The sequence below is a fragment of the Zalophus californianus genome, chromosome 13 (genome assembly GCF_009762305.2).
Source record: "Zalophus californianus isolate mZalCal1 chromosome 13, mZalCal1.pri.v2, whole genome shotgun sequence".
NCBI lineage: Eukaryota > Metazoa > Chordata > Mammalia > Carnivora > Otariidae > Zalophus > Zalophus californianus.
The window spans coordinates 90817224-90839802 of NC_045607.1; the positions used below are offsets into that span (position 1 = coordinate 90817224).

General features: G+C 45.5%; 1 protein-coding gene across 2 annotated transcripts in view; it reads left to right on the forward strand.

Annotated features, from left to right (window-relative positions):
• The first annotated feature begins 12164 nt into the window (after window positions 1-12164).
• SPTLC1 (serine palmitoyltransferase long chain base subunit 1) overlaps window positions 12165-22579 on the forward strand; it is a 62031-nt gene continuing 51616 nt past the window's right edge. For both annotated transcript variants that reach the window (XM_027615549.1, XM_027615547.2), the window contains exons 1-3: window positions 12165-12285; window positions 15228-15335; window positions 17034-17128. In XM_027615549.1, coding sequence (XP_027471350.1) covers window positions 12229-12285; window positions 15228-15335; window positions 17034-17128 — 260 coding nt within the window. In that variant the 5' untranslated portion in view covers window positions 12165-12228. The remainder of the gene's footprint in view (window positions 12286-15227; window positions 15336-17033; window positions 17129-22579) is intronic.

Genomic DNA, 22579 nt, shown 5'->3' on the forward strand with positions numbered 1-22579 from the left:
CTTGGCTCCTTCACCCTTTCCCACCCAAACAAGAGGCACTCTGGGTTCAAGATGCCATTGCCACACACATGTGCAGAATGAAGAAAGAGTGGTTATTAATTTCCCTCAGTCTGTGACATTCAAAAAAATTAACTCTGAGAGCTTGAGGTTGCAGGAAAAAAACACAGTCGAGTTTCACATTAAAAAGCTAATTGAACCGGGGCGCCTGGGTGGCTCAGTTGGTTAAGCGACTGCCTTCGGCTCAGGTCATGATCCCAGGGTCCTGGGATCGAGCCCCGCATTGGGCTCCCTGCTCAGCGGGAAGCCTGCTTCTCCCTCTCCCACTCCCCCTGCTTGTGTTCCCTCTCTCTCTGTCTCTCTCTCTCTCTCAATTAAATAAATAAAATCTTTAAAAAAAATTAAAAAAAAAAAAAGCTAATTGAACCTAACTCAGTCCAGATGTGGGATGAAGGATTGACTTCAAGGCTCCATCTGGGAGGGGCTGGGCCTTGCCTTTGTAAGGCACTTTGCACCAGATGGAGAACGGACTGACTTTCCAAATGAAAAAAATGTGGGGCATGGGGAGGGGTAGTGATAGGGACTCGCAGGAGCTCGGAGCCCCCTCAGGCTGCCTGCAGCATTTCCCGGGCTCCACCACCACTTCTCTGGTCTCCTCCCCGAGCACCCCTGACAGATCAGGCCAGTTTGCATTCCAGTTAGCTGACACAGTGTGATGTTAGTTTCAGGGTACGATCTAGTGACTCAGCACTTCTGCACAACATCCCGCGCCGCTGACAACAGGCGCACTCCTGGGTCGTGAGCCATTTTGAGATGGATGGCAGTGCTCAGTTTCAAAAGCTGCTTCCTGAGCGGAAACATGCCCAGCACCCATCTCGGCCAGCGGCTCGGGCCTGGTGCCACGTGGGCACCCGGTGACCGCCTGGCGGGATGGGAGCAGCTCTGCCTTCTCTCCTTCCCTGTCACCAGGGAAGGTGACCGCGTGTGCCAGAAGGACAGCGCCCGTCCCTCGTCCCTGTCGTCCTGCCCGTGCCCACGCTGTTCCCTCCCCTGAGAGCCTCACTCCAGACCTGCTCTCCCCTCTTGCTTCCTCCGCTGCCTCCCTAGCGGCCCAGCTCCCACCTCTTCTAGGAAGTTCTCTCAGCAGCGCAAGCTCCCAGTTCTACTCTCCTCGTCTGAAGTCCTGCAGGACCTTCCACAGACCCTCCACCGTGATCACTGAGGTGGTTCTGAGTTGCTGCGAGAATAAGCTCCCTGAAAGCTCCCAGCACCGAATCTAAAACATGCTGGGTGCTCAGAAATGAAGACTAGCAGGACTAGTTTTGAAAATAACATAGAACATGAAGCAAAATAAAAGGGAAAATGTAAGGTTTTTGGTAGACATTTTTCATTTTAAAACACCAGGTTTTTTCCAGACACGAGCACAGTAAAATGTCCAGTGAGCGCTGGCCTCATGCAGGGCACAGTTCTGAACACCTGGTGTGTGTCAGCTCCTTTATTCCCCCGGTCACACGAGGAGGAGACTGCTGACATCATCCCTGCCAAACCAGGCACGGGGGTTTTGGCAACTAGCCCGAGTTCACACAGCAGGAAGGGGGATATGGGGCTGGACCCCATCCACGTTAGCCACTCCGCACCCCCTGTTCTCCCTGACACGATGCACACATCTTGGAGGGTCGGGGGGGACCCCATCTAAACAGCACTGCCCCCGCTCTAGGTCCAAGGCCCGTGGCGATGTTCAGCTCACCGTCCTGTCTGTGTGCCCGAAGCGTTCCTGGGGCTCCTCTCTAGAACAGCTCACCCCCACAGCCCAGTGCAAGGACACAGCCCCGCCGGCGACACGCAAACGTAACCACTTGTGTTTACTCTTTTTAGCAGTTCCAGTTCATTGTTCGGTTTGACTCCTCTGACCCCAGGTCAACTCGTCTCATATTTAACTTTCTTAGGCAGTCAGATTCTGTATTGTTTTGTTTCGGAAATTCTATCTTGATTACATTTTCTTCCCTTTGGAAGAACAGAGCAGGGTCCACCCCAGAGAAGCAGGTACAGTTCTCTCCACAGGAGGTGGAGGGAAATTGGGGTGGGTGCCAGGCCCGTGGCTGGCCCGGTTCGGCCACTCTCTGGGCAGCACTTCACGGAGAGGAGGAAAATCCAGGCCTGCCGCCTCGGGGAGCCGCCCATCGGCCCAGCACTGCCCCACAGTTTGTGCTACCACCCGCGCACAAACACACCCCCGCCCCCGACCTTGGCCACGCAGGGCTCACCTGGACTCCATGTGGCTCGGGGAGCCTTCAAGAGCCGGTAGGCGCTCGGAGTATTTTCCACATTCCAGATACTTATCTGATATGGCCCTGGAGCCCTTTGTAGATAACTCACCATAGGTGCACAATAGCAATATCAAAGGTCACTGATTAAAAGAAGACTCTCAACTAAACACCAGTGCAGCCATTTGAAGGAACCTTTATGTTCTGCCCAGTATAAGGAACAGAGAGAGAGATTTGTTAAGGATCCGGGACTTCTGGCCCTGGGGCCGCACGGGGGCCTCAGAGCCACGGTGGTCTCTGCCCCGGGGCCCCCAGAGCTGCTCTGTCCATCCGCACCTCCTCCACAGAGGACCAGAGAAAACTCATCGTCCAAGACAGGGCACCCAGAGGCCAGTTACGGGCTAGGGGTCCTGGCTCATGGGACTAATTTCTCCCTGCTTCTTCTGCCTCACTGGGTCACAGCAGGACCTGGGAAGGACCTGCTAGTCCTAGAAGAAAGGCCTGTTGCACCAGAGCACAAGGTAAACAGGACGAAACAAAATACCTCCTCATAAAACCCAGAGTCTCTTCTTTCACAACCCGGGTTATCCTGTTCTCCTAACTAGCTGGGAGACGTTCAACAAGTCCCTTTATCCCTCTCCTTCTGGTGCTGAGGAGTTTCATCAGAAAAATGACTGAACTTGAACTCAAACGCCCTTGGTGCCCTGCTGTCTCAGGCACTCTGGCCTGCCGGTGGCCCAGGTGTCAGGCGAGGACAGTGCCGTATGTTGAGTGCTTACAGCCGCCCTTGATTTCATGTAACCCCATTTCCCGAGGTAGATATTAATACCCCCATTACACAGATGAGAATACAGAGGTATGGAGGCGTTAAATAAGTTACCAAGGGGCCTAGAGCCAGGGAAGTGGTGGAGCGTGGCTCCAGCCTTGAAGCCCACGCTCTTGGCGACTCTGCGCTGAGAGCCAGCGGCTGTGCTAGACGCTGGAGCGTACCAGCCACGGTGGGGCAGCACCTGCCAGGACCCGGCCACTCTTGTCAGTGCTCTGCGTGCACCAGCTGGCCTAATTCTCACAACGGCGCATCCCCCTTTAACACCTCAGGAAACTGGAGCACAGAGATGTTAAGCAACTCGCCCAAGGTCACACAGCCAGCACGTGTAGGAGGGACATCCATAAGCGCAAGCCATAACTTAGAACCCCGTGTCCCCTTCTTTATAATGAAGCATGAACACTGAGCACTGCAGGGTGGGGTTATTAATAAAATGCATTAATTTCTAGAACTATCCACGTTGTCCTTCTTTAAGGGGACTCACGTTATCATGTCAATCTGGCCTTTTTCTTAATGGGTAACATAGTTACCCAAAACTCGAAAGATTAATAGGATTCTGTATCCTTATAAATTGCTTATTTGTAGTATCCTGAACTGAAACTTAAAAAGTTCATCAAGCATAAAATAAACTCCTGTTTAAGCAAAATGGAACTTAACATATGGACAATTTAAGATCACCCTGTTGAAGTTTTTTAGGATTTAGGATCCAAAATAACTAAAAATGCCTTCAGTATTGACCCGGCACCAGCATAAGGGGATGTGGGAGAAGGTGAGGGAGGAAACCCCATTGTTCAGCTATTTACTAGTTATTTATTGAGTATTTAGATACTTGTGAACATAGTGACAAAGATATTGCCACAGCTCACATGTTTGGTGGAGAAGGCAGACATTCATCAATACATGCACACTTCCATACTTCAGTTTTATTACGTGAAACCGAGGAATGCAGAATTCGAAGACAGCATGCAACTCAGCAGGCAGCTCCCTGAGAAAGTGTTGTTTGAGCTGCTATCTGAAGCATGCAAATCCCAAATGTTGGCTGGGAGGAGAAGAGAGCATTCTAGGGACAGAGCATACCTCCCAGGTACATGTGCCAAGACGCACAGAGGTGAAGAAGGGAATGGCTAGTGGAGATGGGGCTCAGAACACAGGCATGGCTCAGGATTGGGCTGGATCTAATGGTGTGGCAGATACTACAGCACATCCAGTCCCACTCCCCTTTCCAGAAAACAGAACCCCAGTTAATTCAGGCAGTGGGCAGAGACCCCTTGATCACAGTGAGGACAGACCATAGACCCAGAATATGAATCATAAGTGGTTGGCCAATTCTAACCCCAATAAAGTATAAAGGGAAGAATGCTGGAGAATTCCCGGGAAAAATCAGGTTTCCAGATAAAACCTCAGCACTCGAGTGAAAAGGACTTTTGCCCTGACTGTCTCGTCCTGACTACTTGTGATTGCGTGGCACCGTGGTTATCTGGAATTGGTGACGATCCTAATGAAACAAAGCCACCTTGCTGAGGATGACGCAATGGAAACTATAAAGGGTCTGAGTCTTTGACATGGCTGAGCCACTGATCAAATCCTGGAACTGCCTCCCCCAGGCTTCCTGGGATTGTGGGGTCATTGAGTGCCTTTGTGGAAGTCATTGCCGGCCAGGTACCCTCTTACTCACAACCGAATGCACCTTAAACTGATTTACACGGGAAGGCATTCATCTCAGTGATGTGCTGTTAAGTCACAACGCACCCCAGAGGTGAATGACATTAACACCCGTGTGCTGTTATCTCTCATGGTTCTGTGGGTTACTGCCCAGTTGGGGTCTTGCAGGATGTTGCAGTCATAGGGAAGCTGGGGCTGCAGTCCCCTGGAGGCTCACCTGGGCTGGATGCCTAAGGTGGCTCACTGACATGGCTGCTGGCTGGGATCTGAGCTGCGGCTGTCAACCATCGTGCCCACACTTGGCCTCTTATGTGGCTTCAGTATCTCACAGTATTGTGGCTGGTTTCCTAGAGTGAGTATTCCAAAAAAGAGCATTCCTAGAGGCCCAGGCATAAACAGTTTTTTATGAGCCACTTTCAGAAGTCACACAGCATCATTGGTCAAAAGCAAATCACAGAGCAAAGCCAAATTCAAGGTGAGACTACCAGGAGGTGTAATTCAGTGCAATGGCCCTCTTTGAAGATGAGCTACCAACCATCAAAGCATTTTAAGTGATGGGTGGCATAGTCAGATGATTGCTGTATTGAATGGATTGGAGGAAACACCAGATACAGGTAAAATGGAGAGACCAGCAAGCTGGCCTTAGAAGATTGTGATTAGCTCCCAATATCCATTCTGTCCCTCTGTTGTGTAGCCACGAGTCATCGCTTCTCTCCTCTACACTGACTGAATCAGGAATGGGCAGACCCAAGCCACTGAGCCAGGGAGGCTTGGGCCGAGCTCTCAGGGTCCCCAAGAAAGTTGGTTCCTTGCTCTTAAGAAGAAATGTCAGGAAACCCATCTCTCTCTTCACCTGGACATGAACATGGGATCATTCAGAACTGATTACCATCGACTGAGGTCTTATGGCCAGTAAGGAATAGAGTATTGGTCTTCAAATGATCTTGCTATTGGTCTTAAAAAGAAGTTAATACTCTGGGCAGTGGAGCAAAGATCTCAGAAGAACCAATCTCCAGTGGTTTTGTTGGTCCACAGAACTAGAGCTCTCCAGGGACGACCTGAATCTCACTTTTTACATTTTTCACAAATGATTTGAGTGGAGAATGTCACTGCATAAAATCTGCAAGGCTACAAGTATACTTGAAGATGTGAGAGCAGGTGTCCAGAAGGACAAGGGATGGGAGTGGAAGCGGGGACCTGGGACAAAAAGGGAGAAATTAACAGAGGGATGGATTACAAGTGCTCTATAAACTTCGCCATCTGGATGACGCGACTTATATACCACGATACAACAGTAATGAGTTGAAAGCCCTTAGGAAACTAAGGAAGAGTTGCAGGAATGGATTCAAGAGTGTGTATACAGGGGCACCTGGGTGGCTCAGTTGGTTAAGCGTCTGCCTTCAGCTCAGGTCATGATCCCAGGGTCCTGGGATCGAGTCCCGCGTCGGGCTCCCTGCTCAGCGGCGAGTCTGTGTCTCCCTCTGCCCCTGTTATCTCTCTCACTTTCACTCTCTCTCAAATAAATAAATAAAAACTTTAAAAAAAAAAGACTGTATACAAAACTACATGTCTGACCTGCTGTTGGGTTTTGGGAGAATTAAGGGATTTTCAGTTAATTTTACTATACCAACAAATCTTTTCAATTTTAGATCTAAACAGAAATCTCTCCACATTACTTCACTGGTTCCTACACATAAATCACTAATGACAGGGACCCACACATAGCACTAACTATGTTAGGTAAAGAATTGTAAAGGTAAAGAATTATAAAGATACACTTTGGTTTAATTTTGATTTTCCCCAAGTAGTACACACGTTACAGCTTAAGAACTCAAATAAAAGCACAAGGTTTATAACAAAAAACATCAGTCCTGCCCCCCTTCCCCGCCCCCAGATTCCCACTTCCAAAAGACAACCATTTCTTTTAGCTACTTCTTGTGAAAACCTCCTGTGTTTAAATGGCACGCTACCCACCATCTCCGATGCTTTCATTTTGCTACCATTCACCGACCGCTTACTGCAGACAGCGAGGATCCCAGGGTCTCACCTCCCCCCTCACACACATTCCACCAGCTCCCATCTTTTCAGCGTCGTTTGGACCTATTATTTAAAGTTCATTCTGCATGTTTTCATGACTGTATGACTTTAAATGTGGTTCACTGCTAAACCAAACAAAGATTTATTTCTGTAACGTTTTTCTTCTGGGCGTAATTGCCTCTTTTTCTTAATTTGCTGGGTGGTGACCCACCCAGGTCCATTCCCCCTCATCCAGCATGACCTGGTCACACGGTAGGGAGGCCTGCCCCCTGGCTGCCATCCGGGATCGCCTCCCTTTCTTTTCTGAATGAGCTAGCTCATGCCGGCTTCTTTCTTGTCTGCTCCCTCATTTGGGAGCTGCATATCACCCAGGGGCTTCTTGAGAAAGCCTACCTCAGTAGATCAGGGGTGCTCCAAGGCAGAGGCCCTCACCTCCTCTCTCCTGTGTCTACACTCATTCCCCAGGGCTTCAGAATCCCTTCCAGCCACTAGACTCTCAGCTGTACACTTCTATTCCTGACCGCTCGTCTAGCTGCAGACTCGAACACCCACCTGCCCCTGGCACGTCTCCACCCGGAGGTCCGATGCCTATTCCCAGACTTGCTCTCCTTCCATCTTCCCCATCTTAGAAACGGTGACACCATTCACACAGTGTGGTTCAGGCGGAAGATCTTGGGGCATCCCTGATCCCCTTGCTGTCCCACCCACAGCAGGGAATCCTATCAGCTCCACCTTCAAACAGCGTGTCAGGCATGAGGACCTCCCACGTCGGCCACCCCTGCCTCCGGCGCCCGAGCAGGAGCCGCACTCATCCCACACCAGCCACACTCCAGGGCTTCGTGAATCCCCTGAGCATTTCCCTATCATTTCCCTCTGCCTGCATCACTCCCTCGCAAAACACTCGTGGGTCTCCTTCCCTCGATTTATTGAGTTCTGTCCAAATGATGTGTCTTCAGAGAGCCCTGCCCTGTCCACTCTCTGTAATTCTTTATCTCCATTCATACTTTTCCTTTTCTACATAGCATGTCATGACCTTAAACCACATCTTTAGTTGTGTACGTTTATGGTCTGTCTTCCCATGACAGTGCGCGCTCCAGGAGCGTCGGGACGTCACCTGTCTGTGGTCCTGTGACTCCAGTGCTAGAGGGAGTGCGCAGGAAATACCTGCTGAGGAATGAACGAAGCGAATTTGAATTAACATTCCTAGAAATGATCACTGAAACTCAAGCTGAAACCACTGATCTGACAGGCTGCATAGGCACAAGATAAACTTAATGGACTGGAATACTGACATCAGAAATTTTACCACGATGAAGCATGAAAGGACGAAGTTGGAAATTTTGGGAAAAAAAAAGTTACTTTATATAAAAGATAAATATATACATATAAAGAAAAAGTAGGGTTGTTTTTTTCTTTACTGTAGTAAAACACATACATAACAAAATCGATTTTAACCACTTTTAAGTGTATGATTCAGTGGCATTAATCACCCATTCATGTGCTTAGTGATTATTTGTATATTTGCTTTGGAAAAAATGTTCAAATCCTTTGCCCATTTTTTACTTGGGTTGTTTGGGTTTTTGTTATTGAATCGCAGTTCTTCATGTATTCCGGATATTAAGCTCTCATCAGATATATAGTTTGCAAATATTAGGGAATCAGGGTGTGGGAAGGGAGAAGCGGGGTCACTCAAGTGAAACCCAGGGCTTTGGGAGAGAGAAACCCTAACCCTAATCAGTGGGGACAGCCTAATTCCTTCTCTGGCTATTTGGCTGATAGCTGTGTGATGCAGCTGCAAGTATGTTTATTCAGGACGGATGTCTTTTGAAATGGATGCCTCCGCAATCAAAAGCTGAATGTTAGGCACTCATGTGATAGTATGTACATAGGTACATCCTATATTATATATATATATATATAGTTATATAATGTTGGTTATATGATATACAACATTCTATATAATATTCTACAATAATGATATAACATTACACAATATTGGTTGAGTGGTCAAATCAGGAAGAGAAGGAGGTTGTTGTGTAATTAAGGATCCCAAGATGAGATCATCCTGGACTATCCGCATGGGCCCTAAATCCGATGACAAGTGTCCTCATAAGAAACATGGAGGAGAGACACATAGAGCAAGAGGAGAAGGCCCCGTGAAGGGGGAGGCAGAGATGGGAGCAGTGTGGCCACAAGCCAAGGGACACACGCAGCCCCCAGAACTAGATGGAGCAAAGGAAGAGTCTCCCCTAGAGCCTGCAGAGGGAATGCAGCCCTGCGGACGCCTGGATTTTGAACTTCTGACTTCTAGAACTCTAAGAGAATAAATCTCTCTTGTTTTAAGCAACCCAGTTTATGATAATTTGTTACGGCCACCCTAGGAAACTCCTACAGATTTTGGTCCTGGGAAGCCAAGGTGCTGCCATACAAAATGCCTCACACTGTGGACGTGGCTTTGGAACTGGGTGATTGGATAGAAGTTAGAAGAATTTTGAGCTGCGTGAGAGATAAAGCCTGGACTTCCTGAAGAGACTATTGGTAAAAATATGGACTGTCTGTCTGTCATGAGGTTTCATGCCATCAGACAAGAGGGTCCCTCACACATCCTTCCTGCATTTGCATGAAACCTCATGACAGACATGGGAGACCCACAGAGTTTTTGAGAATGTTGTATCAGCAGGACGCTGCCAGGTTGGCCTGAGGGACAGAGACAAGACAAAGTAAAAGAGGGCTGTGAGATTTCCAGAATTCTATAGCCAGAAAATGGGCTGATAGAGCTACTCAGTTTTAAGAATATGCTGCCTTTCAAGAAAAAGGAAGAATGATTCTGGGGGCAGAGGCACGAACACAGAGGTAGAAGCTGGAGCTGTGGGTACAGGGGCCTGTGGAGCTGTGGGCACAGAAAATGCAGCTCCAAGCCATAGAGGATAATTCTCAGACCTTCAAACCAAATGAAACCTGTTCTCCTGCCTTCTTAACTTGTTTGGGACGGATGACCCCTTTATTCCGTCCGTTTTCTCCCTTTTGGACTGGGAATGTCTATCCTGTACCTGTCTCACCATTGCATTTTGTATGTGATCTTCCAGTGTCACAGGTCAATAGACGGAGAAGAACTTTGTCCCCGGGTGGATGATACCGGGACTCACCCACATCCCTAATCTGATTCTGATGACTTCGATGATGCGATTTGGGACTTTTTGAGCTACTGATGTGTAAATGTGGGTTAAGATTTTGGTTGGATGGGGTGAATGTATTTTGCATGTGGGACAGATGGGAACTGGGTGGCCAGAGGTTGGACTCTAGTGGGTTGAGTGGTGGGACGGATGACCCCTTTATTCCTTCCATGTCTACATGTCTACATCCTAAACCCTGGGACCTGTGAATATGGCCTTATTTAGAAAAAGTTTCTTTGTAGATGTAACTAAGTTAAGGCCCTTGAGATGAGATCATCCTGGATTATTATGGTGGGCCCTTAATCCAATGACAAATGTCTGTTAAAAGGCACATGGAGCGCAGCAGAGAAGGGAAGGCCGTGCAAGGGCAGAGGCAGAGATGGTGGTTATGCAGCCGCAGCTAAAGAAGAGACACAGAAGCTGGACGAGACAAGGAAGGATTCTTCCCCGGAGCCTTTGGAGGGAATGCAGCCCTACCAACACCTTGATTTCGGACTTCTGGCCTCCAGAATTGTTAGATAATAAATTTCTGTTTTAAGCCACCCAGTTTGTGATCATTTGTCATAGCCCATACGTCTCATCCTATAAAAATATAGTTTCCAATGTAATTAAAGAACCAGGTGTAAACAAAAACAAACTGGTGCAAGCATGGGAAGATAGCCTAGGTCTGGAAGAGATGCCCTTTCTGAGCAAGATCTGAATCCAGAGGCAATCTGGGAACAGTCTGACACACTACATAAAATCTAAATTGTAGGGCGCCTGGGTGGCTCAGTCGTTAAGCGTCTGCCTTCGGCTCAGGTCATGATCCCAGGGTCCTGGGATCGAGCCCCACATCGGGCTCCCCGCTCCTTGGGAAGCCTGCCTCTCCCTCCCCCACTCCCCCTGCTTGTGTTCCCTCTCTCGCTGTGTCTCTCTCTGTCAAATAAATAAATAAAATCTTAAAAAAATAAAACAAAATAAAATAAAAATCTAAATTGTAGGTGTGACAGAAGACAACATAAACGGCTAGAAAGAAACTGGGCAAAAATGTCACCTATAAAAGAGGAAAGATATAAGATACTCAGAATTCACAGAAAGAGCTCCTGTGAATCCATAAGAAAATGAAAAATCACCAAAAGAAAAATGGGCAAAGAATATGAATTGGTGATTCACAGAAGTGCTAAGAAAATGCCAAGAAAAGTTGCTCAACCTCACGAATAACCAGAGGCATAAAAAAGAAAATTCAGTGAGGTGTTAACTTTGTTACTTAATCTCTATTAAAATGGCAAAAGTTTTAAAAAGATTGATTATATCCATCAATGAGCTAGAGTGTGGCCACACTTTCAAACATTTTAAAGTGGTTGGGCCATTCTGGAGAACACGCTGGCGGTATTTACCAAAGTTAATGCTGTGCCTACTCTGTGACTAAAGTTCCACTTTGAGAAAGCTCTTCAGGAATATTCCCACATGAACAAGAAGATATATGCACATAAACGTTTGCTGCAGCATTGTTGGTAACAGAGGAAGAAGTGGAAAACAACCTCAGTGTTCACCGTCAGGAAAATATTTAAGTAAAATGGAACAAGAAATATGTATATATAACACATTATTCCAAGACACAGTCTTCATTAAGATTACAAACACAAGATTTATGGACAAATGGGAAAAACACTACAAGAAAAAAATCAAGCTGTAGATCAATACTGTCCCTAGGGTCCCTGTTGGATTTAAGACCTCCGATCCAAGTTAAGTGTGTGCCCATCACGTTTGCAGGTGCCTCAAAGGTTCCAGAAGATTCCACACCAAACTGCTCTATGGCTTAATTCCCGCCAAGCGTTGGTCTATACAGAACACGTCGCAAGTGCTATAGAAAAGGCGGCTATTTTTATTTCTATTTCTGTATTTTTTAGGATAATACGTTCCTGGGCTACTTCTGTCATTTAGCAGTAGAGAGCACGTCTGTGATTACAGAACACTAGCGGCCCAGGGCAGGGGCCATTTATTATTAACCCCTCCCTCCCGAGAGCCCGGCACGGGTCCTGGCACAGCACGGCTGCAGACGAACACTTGTTCCCAGCCCTCCCGGGCGCCAGGTGAGACCCCAAGGTCTACACCCGCCGTCTCTGAGGCCCCCCCCCCCCTCCCGCTTTCCTCCAGCGCGCAAGCGCCAGGAGGCGGTAACCGGCGCTCGCCAGCCCCGCTCCCGGCGCTACAACGTCACTGGGCTGCGCCGCGCGCTGTTTGACGTACCGGCGACCTGCTTTCCGGAAGGGAGCTCCAGCGGCTGAGTATGGCGACCGTCGCGGAGCAGTGGGTACTGGTGGAGATGGTACAGGCGCTTTACGAGGTGAGCTTGACTGCTCGAGCGGCCCACGACCCCACCAGGCCCTTCCGGGGTGGGACGGGGCTGGCGGATTTGTGGCCTGAGTCCTGGGCGGGGTTGGCTGGGTCACGTCCCGACCCTCAGCTTCTCTGGCCGGAGGGGCTCGCGGGGGGAGGCACGGGCGGGAGCGGGAACCGGGGGTCTCCTTTGGGGCTCATGAAAGAAACAGGTGGGAGGGGGCGCAGGAGCGAGGCTGGTCTTGAAAAACCAGAGTTGGGACTGGGGTGGTGAAAATAGAGTGGAAGATCTGAGTCTGGGAAGGTCCTAGGGAATTCAGGTGCTTGGGACGGTGGAACAGGTAATAGGGGACAGAATTGTATGTTGGTGTCTGTTTTTGTCGGGGCGAGGGATTACGAAAGCCGAATGATAAAGGAATTGGGAATGTGAAATAGTTTGTCATTCTCCCACATGCGTCCCGTTTTCTGTCTTGTAAAGATACAACAACTTTTTAGAGATTTTTAAAGGCAGAATAGTTAAGAGTTTTGAAAGGCTGTTTCAGGTATGTTAGATAATATGATAGCAGAACTTCAGTCTTAGAGAATGTTCATTCACTTGAAATGTATCTACAGAGCTTCGCTACCCTGTCCAGTAGAACTTTCTGCATGTTCTGTATCTGAGCTATTCAGGGTAGTAGCCGCTAACCAACCACATGTGGCTAGTGCAAGTGAGGGACTAAATTTTTCATTTAATTTAAATTAGATATGTAGGTACACAGTTACATGGTAACTGGTGGCTACGGTATTGGGACACAGCACAGATGTAGACACTGGGGATAGTGCAGTGAACAGAAAGGCAGAAATTCCTGTGCTTATAGAGCTCATATTCATTTAAAGGGAATCTCAGGTTTCTTTTGATAATTTTCTAAAAACCGAACATAGCTGCTTACTGGCAGGGGTGACGGTGGTGTCTTCCACTGCAAGACTTATCAGGACTTGCCGAAAAACAGTTGACATAACAGTTAAGATGTGGTGTAAGTGATGGCCAGTATTAGCCTAATTATAGTAACTAAGATAAGAGCCACTGACATTGAAGTTTTTTTAAAAAGTGAACAATTCTCTGTTCTATGTTGCTTCCTTTTTTTAAAATTTTATTTTATGTTATGTTATTGCGTCCTTTTTGAGGACTGCATAACTGATCAAGAGTGAGGCATTCTCTTGGATGTAACATTTCCAGGAAATAAAGCTGCATTTGTGATTTTGATTAATTCACTAGACAATTAGTATCTCAGTTTTTCTCAGGATGATTTCATTGTGGAGCAGAGATGCTTAGTGACTTTGGGCAGATGCTTATCTACTAGAATACAATTATTGAGAAAAAAATAATATTTTTTTCTTCAAGATTTTATTTGTCAGAGAGAGAGAGTGAGCTCAAGCAGGGGGAGCAGGAGACAGAGGGAGAAGCAGAATCCCCGCTGAGCAAGGAGCTAGATGCAGGACTGGATCCCAGGACCCTCGGATCATGACCCTGAGACCCAGAGCCAAAGTCAGACGCACAACCAACTGAGCCACCCAGGCGTCCCAAGAAAACCAAAAGAATATTTAGGCTAGAGTCCTTATTCTTAAATGAATTATTTTCAAGGGGGATCAGTATATTTAAAAATTATCTTAAAAAGAAATTTCCATTCTTGTTCCTAGGCTTGTTAGTTACAGTTAGTATATAGAATTTGGGGAGTCTTATACCCAAAAGAGAAATAATAGTATGTGTATGTAAAATATGTATGTAGTTAGAAAGATAATTGTATATTGACTTAGAAGTTTACCTATGAATTTGTCTGCAGTTTTCCTGGCTCCACATCCTGGAGTTTTTTTTTTTAAACTATGATGAATCACCTTCACTTTCTTTTTGTCTAATGTTTGCAAATAATTTGCATTTACGTTTCTAAATACCTCTTTAAATGACTTTCTAGTGACAGCCCATTGGAGTAGACCACTCTGTAACTGACTGGGGTTTAGTCACTATCCGGAACCTTCCACATGCGTTAGTGTGTCTAGTTGTGCAAAACAGAACAGTCAGCCCATCCTTTATCTTGGAAATGTAGTTGAGAAGAAGACCTGGCATGGATAATTTCAGTAAGGTGTCTTTTTGCCTATTGACTTGGAAGACACTGCATACTTTTGGGGAACTGCTGTAGGAAAAAAACCTGCCATTTCTTTAGGCGTTTATAAAGTCTTTTTTCTCAGCCATGTTCCAAGAAGGATTTAAAGAGGCTTATCAGGGATACAGAAAATATAGTAAGATGTGCAAAACTCTAAGAAACGTGGAAACTGAATTTCAGATAACTCTCCTAACTTATCCATGGTACACTGGGGTGGTATGGTAGAAGGCTAGCAAAGCTGTGAAATGTTGGTTACTGCCCTTTCCCACCAGTAGAAACGTACATTATCTGAAGGATCTGATGGTTGATGGTTGGTATTATTTCACATGTTGGGATTCTGCATCCGATTTTATTTTAAGAATTAAATTTCTTTCCTATAGAGGTTTTAAAGCTGTGCTATTAGAGATTTTTCATGTGAAAGAGAAATTGCCAACTGTTAGAAATGGGGAAAGGACTGAGTAGAAATGAAAGGAGTTTTGAAAATAAATCTTAATAAGTAATAGGTTAAAGGTCATGGGAGGCAATATATATGAGTGCATTACATTTTATGTGCAGATTTTGGAAGTGTTTATTTCTCTCTTTTTTTTTAATATATCCATTTTTTTTTTTTAAGATTTTATTTATCTGAGAGAGAGAGCACATGAGAAGGGGGAGGGTCAGAGGGAGAAGCAGACTCCCCGCTGAGCAGGGAGCCCGATGCGGGACTCCAGGATCATGACCTGAGCTGAAGGCAGTCTCCTAACCAACTGAGCCACCCAGGCGCCCAGAAGTGTTTATTTCATTTCTTTTTTGGTTTTTGACTCATTCTTAGGCTCCTGCTTACCATCTTATTTTGGAAGGAATTCTCATTCTCTGGATAATCAGACTTCTGTTCTCTAAAACTTACAAATTACAAGAACGATCTGACCTTACAGTCAAGGTAAGAAATTAAATCTCTGTCATTATTCAGTGTGTGATTACAGTTGCTACATATTTCCAAAAAGTATTTGTGGTGGCTCACCTATATATGTTAAAATATTTTCTGTAATGTAAAAAAATCAAGGGAAAGGAAATATCAGGGAAGCAAAATACAGGGAAGCCAGGGGTAAAGCAGACACCCAGAGGAGCACCCTGCCACAGAGCACTGCACTTTGTTAGGGAAGCAGCAGTCTTAGGGACAGACGGTAGGAGGGAAGCATGGACAGCAACAGGATTTCGATTGTCAATGTACAGGGTGACGTGAGCTGCCCAGGAAGAGCACCACTGTTTCTGAAACCCAAACGAAAGTTTTCCCTGTGTTCTTCATAAAGGAAATTCGGAGTTGGAAAGAATCCTCCCACCTCCCCACCCCAAACTGAATTTTGATGTGTTCTCTGTAGTAAGGGACCCAGCCCAAGCCAGGCAAACCTTAGGAAGCAGAAGTGTCTAGGGGGCCCGTGGCACTGCCGACATGGAGTCCTGTTCGCCTGAAGGATGAGGGGGCTTGTGGAAAAGAAGCTTATCCTTCTCACTCTGGTGGGAACACCTAGGAACGGTGCCCCAGTGCAAGAGGGAAGAGCGGTTCTGACTGCACTGTGGTTTCTATCACTCAGATCCGTTCCCTGTCCAGCCTCTGTAGCGTTGGGCCAGGATGCTTAGAGAAACCAGTGACTGTGAGAAAGGTTTTTCCATGAAAATCTGTACAACTTTGGTTCACACGGCATCACTGAGTACAACGTGGAGTTGGGGTAGAATTAATGCAGCAGTGTGGCGATCACTTTCCGCATTGCACCGGCTGGCTGCCGCCGTCCTGATCGTTCATATTAATTGTAGGACGGTCAGGCAGTGTCCCCCAAAGGACATGAAGCACATGGTTCTTAGGGCAAATATAATTTGGAAACCTGGCTAAAGCAGAGTAGGGGATGTCTTTTTATATGATTTCATGTAACCTTTACTAGGCCAGTGGATATTTGAACCTCTGTTTGGAGAGATGCCCTCACCTTGACCATCGATCCTTCCCTCCCCCACCGTTTTGTCCCGACTACCTTGTGGGATTAGTGTGCCATGGAACACTCCGGATAGCACTGCCGTAAGATTGGGCCATCCAGGGCAGAGGTCCTGCCTCTGCTTTTTCCCTTGGCATTTCCGAACTCCTTGTGAATGATCAGGTGGCTGGTTTCTAGCTCAGCTTTTTAAGCAGTTGATCGTTCCTGGTATTTTGAGTTTTTGTTTATAAAGCTGGCAGTCCACACATATGTACATTTTTTAAAAGAATGACTAGACATAACTTTAGAGTAATCCTCTGAAAGCTGAACTTAGCAAGATTTAGTAGTCACAGACATCTTACCCTCAAAGCTGTGGAAGAAGAAAAACTGTGTTTTTAAAGCTTAACTTCTGGCAACATAGATGCAGTGCCCTTCTGTTTTACGGGTCTGCAGTCTCTTGAATACGAGGGGATCTTGAGGTGCTTCTGACTTCTGGCCCATGGTCACAGGTGGACAGTGTGGGTGACGTACTCCGGCCTCGCGGGCTGCCACACGGTCACTGGCAGAAACAGATGAGCCATTTACTGGTCGCTTTGTAACCGAAGTGTGGGAACCAAATAGTCACTGTCCAGTGACCAGGACCCTGCTGTATTCTGTTTCCTTCTCTCCCATAGGAAAAGGAAGAATTGATTGAAGAGTGGCAGCCAGAACCTCTTGTTCCTCCCATCTCGAAAGACCATCCTGCTCTCAACTACAACATTGTTTCAGGGTAAAGTGGTTTGCTTCTCAAAGGACTTGTATTTGGTTTCTTATAGGTGTACTCATCAAACCATACAGAGGTTTATGTAGTATTTCTTTTATAACAGAAATAAAATATTCAGAAATCTCTGAAGATCAGAAACTCTCTGCTTTAGTGCCCAGTATATGACTCTCTATTAAGGGTGTATGGACATTTTTTATAGTCTCCTATTTGGGCATTGCAGTTTGTCCCTTTTTTCCGTCTAAAAAAAAGAAAAATCTTTTTTTGCGGAATAATACATGCTCCTGATAATACTTCAATAGTGAGACACACTTGAAATGAAAAGCAGCACTCCTTTTTCTCAGCTTGATTGTTACTGATTTTACATTCATAGTAGGCTACCTTCGTAGTCAGATATTAAGTGTGCTCACACTTCTGCTTAGTGATTAGCTGTAGACAGCAGCACTTGACTTTCACAGTTCCAATTCTGAAACTTGGCCTTCCTTGTGCTGCCTCACTCCCTGCTTCCAAGGTCTGATCTGTCTTTGTGTTTACTTTTTCTATTGCTAGTCTTTGCTTCGCCATATATGCTTTCTTAAATTAAGAGGTATTTTAAGTTTACAGGAACTATCTGACCCATGTATGCCCACCATCCAGAATAAACAGGCATTAACATTTTGCTATCTTTATTTCAAATCTCCCTTAAAAAAAAGAAATAAAACATTCCAGATATAGCTAAAGAAATGCCTTCCCATCTACCACTCAACTCTTATCTCCCACAAAGGACAACCATTGTCATGAAGTTGGTGGCTGGCTTTCTTTCACTTACATTTATACGTTTGTTTTTTTTTTTTTTTTTGTAAATTAATTAATTTATGTATTTATTTATTTATTTATCTTAGGGAGAGAGAGAGAGAGAGCGTGCCCAAGAACAGGGAGAGACAGAGGAACAGGGAGACAGAAGAGGGAATAGGTTTTTTAAATGATGCATAGGGGTAAGTTTTTATGAGAAAGACTCCACGCTCAGCACAGAGCCTGATGCGGGGCTTGAACTCAAGACGTGGTGATCGTGACCTGAGCCAAAATCAGGAGTTGGACACTTAACTGGCTGAGCCCCCCCAGGCGCCCCTATATTTGTACTTTTAGCACTTATCCCTGACACCATGAAAGTATTCAGTATTTTGTCTAAAAATATGATGCAGCATATTCTACTGAGTGTATCCTTCCATTTCTGGTCTGATGTAAGGGAAGCTTGCATTCTTCACTCCATGGATTTCTGTGGTCATACAAAATTTTTACGGGTTCTGAACTCTCAGACTTACTCACCATTAATGCTGTGGTGAAGAAGTCCTTCCCTGCTCTGTGAGGTCGAATGTGCCTCTTTCTGTATGGTGGCCAGCTATCCCAGCATTCTTAATTGAATTGTCCGTTGTTACCTACTGAAGAAATTTCCCTTTTTTTGTATACTATATGCCCTTCTAACGGGTCTGTTTCTGGCTGTATTTCTCCTCTGTCGGCGTATTTGTCTCTCCCTCTACCAGAACTGCATATAAATAGCACAGCTTAAGAACAAGCCTTGACTAGAGTGAGCCCTTCACCTCCCTGTCCTTCAGAATTGCTTGGGCTACTTGCAGCTCTATTCTTCAGTGTCAGTTTCAGTTTAACTGATCAAGTTTGACCAAAAAACGAGTTTGGGTTTGTGACTAGCAATGCACTGATTTGGATTCATTGGAATCTTGCTGATACTGAATCTTACCACTATGTGCCTGGTGTATCACTTTGGTCTTTCGTGTTTTACAGTAAAGTTTTGTAACTTTCTTCATAAAGACTGCTTATCTTTTTTTCTTCCCCCTACTTTTTACAATGAAATAAGGGTAGACTCACATGTGGTTGTAAGAAGTAATACCGGGAGACCCCACTTACCCCTCATCCGTTTCCGCCCATGGAAACGCCTGCGTGACAACCGGGACATGGATGTCGTGTGTCTTCTAATGGATCTGTCTCTAGGAGCCAGAGCATGTTCATGTCTCCTGTTCCTGTGTTACTGTGCTGGCTAAGACACCTCCCATGCAGTTGGATAGGAGTGCTGACAGGAGCCTCCATGTCCTGGTGACTTCTGAGAGATGACCTGTACCAAGTTACGGGCCTTCCTCTCTCTTCTCAGTTTGCTAAGGGAGCTTTTTCGTTAGTTTTTTTTTTTTTAAATCAGAATGTTAAATGCTATCCTATGTTTTCCTGTATCTGTTGAGATGATGGTATGATCTCTCTGCTTTAGTCAGTTACTATGTTAAATTATACTGATAGGTTTTTTAAATGATGCATAGGTGTAAGTTTTTATGAGAAAGACTGCAGCCCACCATGCCACCCTTCCTCACCCCAGATTCCCACTCTCTGAGTAATCACTTTCTGTTTCTGAGAATTACCTGTATTTTTCTAAGGAGTGTGCTTCTGCTGTTATTTCTTGGTGGCGTCCTTTCTTTTCCAGTTTTAATTTTACCCATTCATTGCAGGAGGTAAGGACTAGCTCTCTGAAAACACACCCACACTCCCAGGCTGTAGTTGTCCCTCCACTGCCTTCATGTGGTCGAGAAAGGCGGCCCCTGATCCAGGAAAGGCAGCAGCCTGCTGTGGCCCCTGGCTATGGTGGGGCTCCCTGGGCCACACGCAGGCCTCTGTTCCTCCCTTCTCCCCAGCACAGATTTGTTATTACACCAGGTGGCCCTGGATTACTTAGTGTTGACACTTTTGTGACCACATTAGTTACCATTCATGAGTTAAGCTCAGCGTCGCCATTTTTTTTCAGTATGTAGACAATTGTAATTACATTTTCTTCCTTGTATGCTTTTGTTTTCCTTGTTTCCTGCTTGCTTGCTTGGCTCTCCAAGTCAACCTAATTCATCCTGTCGTCTGCCTCTAGGAGCGTCAATCTCCATTCAGAGTGTTCCCATGTACGTTATCTATGGGGTTAATTTCCTGTCTTCCTGAAACCTTTGTCCTGCCTTGGCCTGACTGGTGCTTGCTTCCTCGAGCTGCCTCTCCAGGCAGCCCGGGCCCTCCCATCACCCTAGGCTCAGGAATTCCCTTTGTCCCTCTCCTGCCTTGGCCAGCTCTTTCCCAGCTTCCTCCCTCACATAAGAGTTCACATAGCCTCCTGAGGAAGGGCTATGAAGGGTACATTTTTTTGAAAACTTACACATCCATTTTTTTTTAAGATTTTATTCATTTATTAGAGAGCACAAGCGGGGGGGGGGGGGCGAGAGAAGCAGACTCCCCACTGAGCAGGGAGCCCAATGTGGGGCTTGATCCCAGGACCCTGGGATCACGACCTGAGCCGAAGGCAGATGCTTCACTTACTGAGCCACCTAGGCGCCCTGAAACCTTACACATCTTAAAATTGTTTTTTATTTTACTTTTTAGACTAGAGTGATTGTTTTATCGGTTCTTATTGATCTGTTAGACACCTCAGTGTCTGGTGATCCTTAGCATATATATTGTTTTCACTATATAGAATATTTTCATAGTAATTAACAGCATTTTGTAAACAGTCTGCAAAAACCACCAAAAAATCCTGAAGCCTGTTTTGCTGTTGTTGATAAATTTACTTTTCAGTGAATGCAAAAGTGCTATTCATTCAGTACCGAGTTAACATGAGTGTAACTGAATTTACTTACCTTGGATAGATTTTTTTTCTTTGAATAACAGCCTTATTTACATATAATCCACAGACCATGAAATTCACTCTTTTTTTTTTTTAAAGATTTTTATTTATTTATATGACAGAGAGAGCACAAGCAAGGGGAGCAGCAGCAGAGGGGGAGGGAGAAGCAGGCTTCCTGCTGAGCAGGGAGCCCGATGCCAGGCTTGATCCCAGGACCCTGGGATCATAGTCTGAGCCGGAGGCAGATGTTTAACAGACTGAGCCACCCAGGCGCCCCGAAATTCGCTCTTTTAATAAACCATGGTTGAGTGGGTTTCAGTATATTCATAGAATTGTGCAACCATTGCCACCATCTACTTTCAGAATGTTTTTATCACCCTGAAAAGAAATCCCACACTCACCCTCATTCACTCTCCACTTTCCACTTTCCCCAGCTACTTTCCCCTGACACCTACTAATCTACTTTCCGTGCATTTGGCTGTTCTGGACTTTTATATAAAAGGAATCATGCAATATGTGGCCTTTTGTGTCTGATTTCTTTCACTTAGCATCATATCTGCAAGGTTTGTCCATGTCATAGTAGCATGTGTCAGTTTTGTGGCTGAATAATAAAATATTTCACTCTGAGTATATCACATTTTGTTTGTACATTCATCAGTTGATGGACGTTGAGGGTTGTTTCTACTTGGGAGTATATGAAAGGAGAAAAATTATGTATGTACATAAACGCCCATGGGTATTTGTGTACACATTTTTTTATTTTCTATTTATTTATTTATTTATTTATTTATTTATTTTTTAAAGATTTCGTTTATTTATTTGACAGAGAGAGACACAGCAAGAGAGGGAACACAAGCAGGGGGAGCGGGAGAGGGAGAAGCAGGCCTCCCGCAGAGCAGGGAGCCTGATGCGGGGCTCGATCCCAGGACCCTAGGATCGTGACCTGAGCCAAAGGCAGATGCTTAATAACTGAGCCACCCAGGCGCCCCATGTGTACACATTTTTTTAAATTTTACCCTTTTTTATAAGATTTTACTTATTTGAGAGAGAGAGAGCATGTACACAAGCAGGGGTAGGGGCAGAAGCAGACTCTACACTGAGCAGGGAGCCCGACGCTGGGTTCCATCCCAGGACCCTGGGATCAAAACCTGAGCCACAGGCAGATGCTTAATGACTGAGCCACCCAGGCGCCTCTGTGTACACATTTTTTCTGTGGACATATGTTTTTATTTCTCTTGAGTATACACCTGAGAATGGAATTGTTGAGGTTTGTGGAAACTTATTTGGAGGAACCACCAGTCGGGTGTTTGTTTTACAAAGTGGGTGAATCATTTTCCATTCCCACCAGCAATGCATGAGAGTTACAATTTCTCCCTGTCTTGCCCAAAACTTACTGTCTTTCATTGTAGCCATCCTGCTAGATGGGAAGTGATAATCCCCCTGTGGTTGGGATTTGCATTTCCCTATGATTAATGATGTTGAGCATCTTTTCATGCACTAATTGGCCATTTATATGTCTTTTCTGGAGATTAACCTACTTAAGTCATGTGCCCATTTTTTAATCGGGTTATTTGCCTTTTTATCATTGAATTATAAGAGCTCTTTGTATATTTTGGATACCAGTCCCTTACCAGATATATGACATGCAAATATTTTCCCCCATTATGTGGGTTTGTCACTTTTCTGGCAGTGTACTTTGAAGCACAAATTTTCTAATTTTAATGAAGTCCAATTTATCTGTTTTGTTCTTTTGTTGCTTGTGCTTTTGTATTAGATCTTAGAATCCTTCCCTAATCCAAGATGATGAAGATTTACTCCTTTGT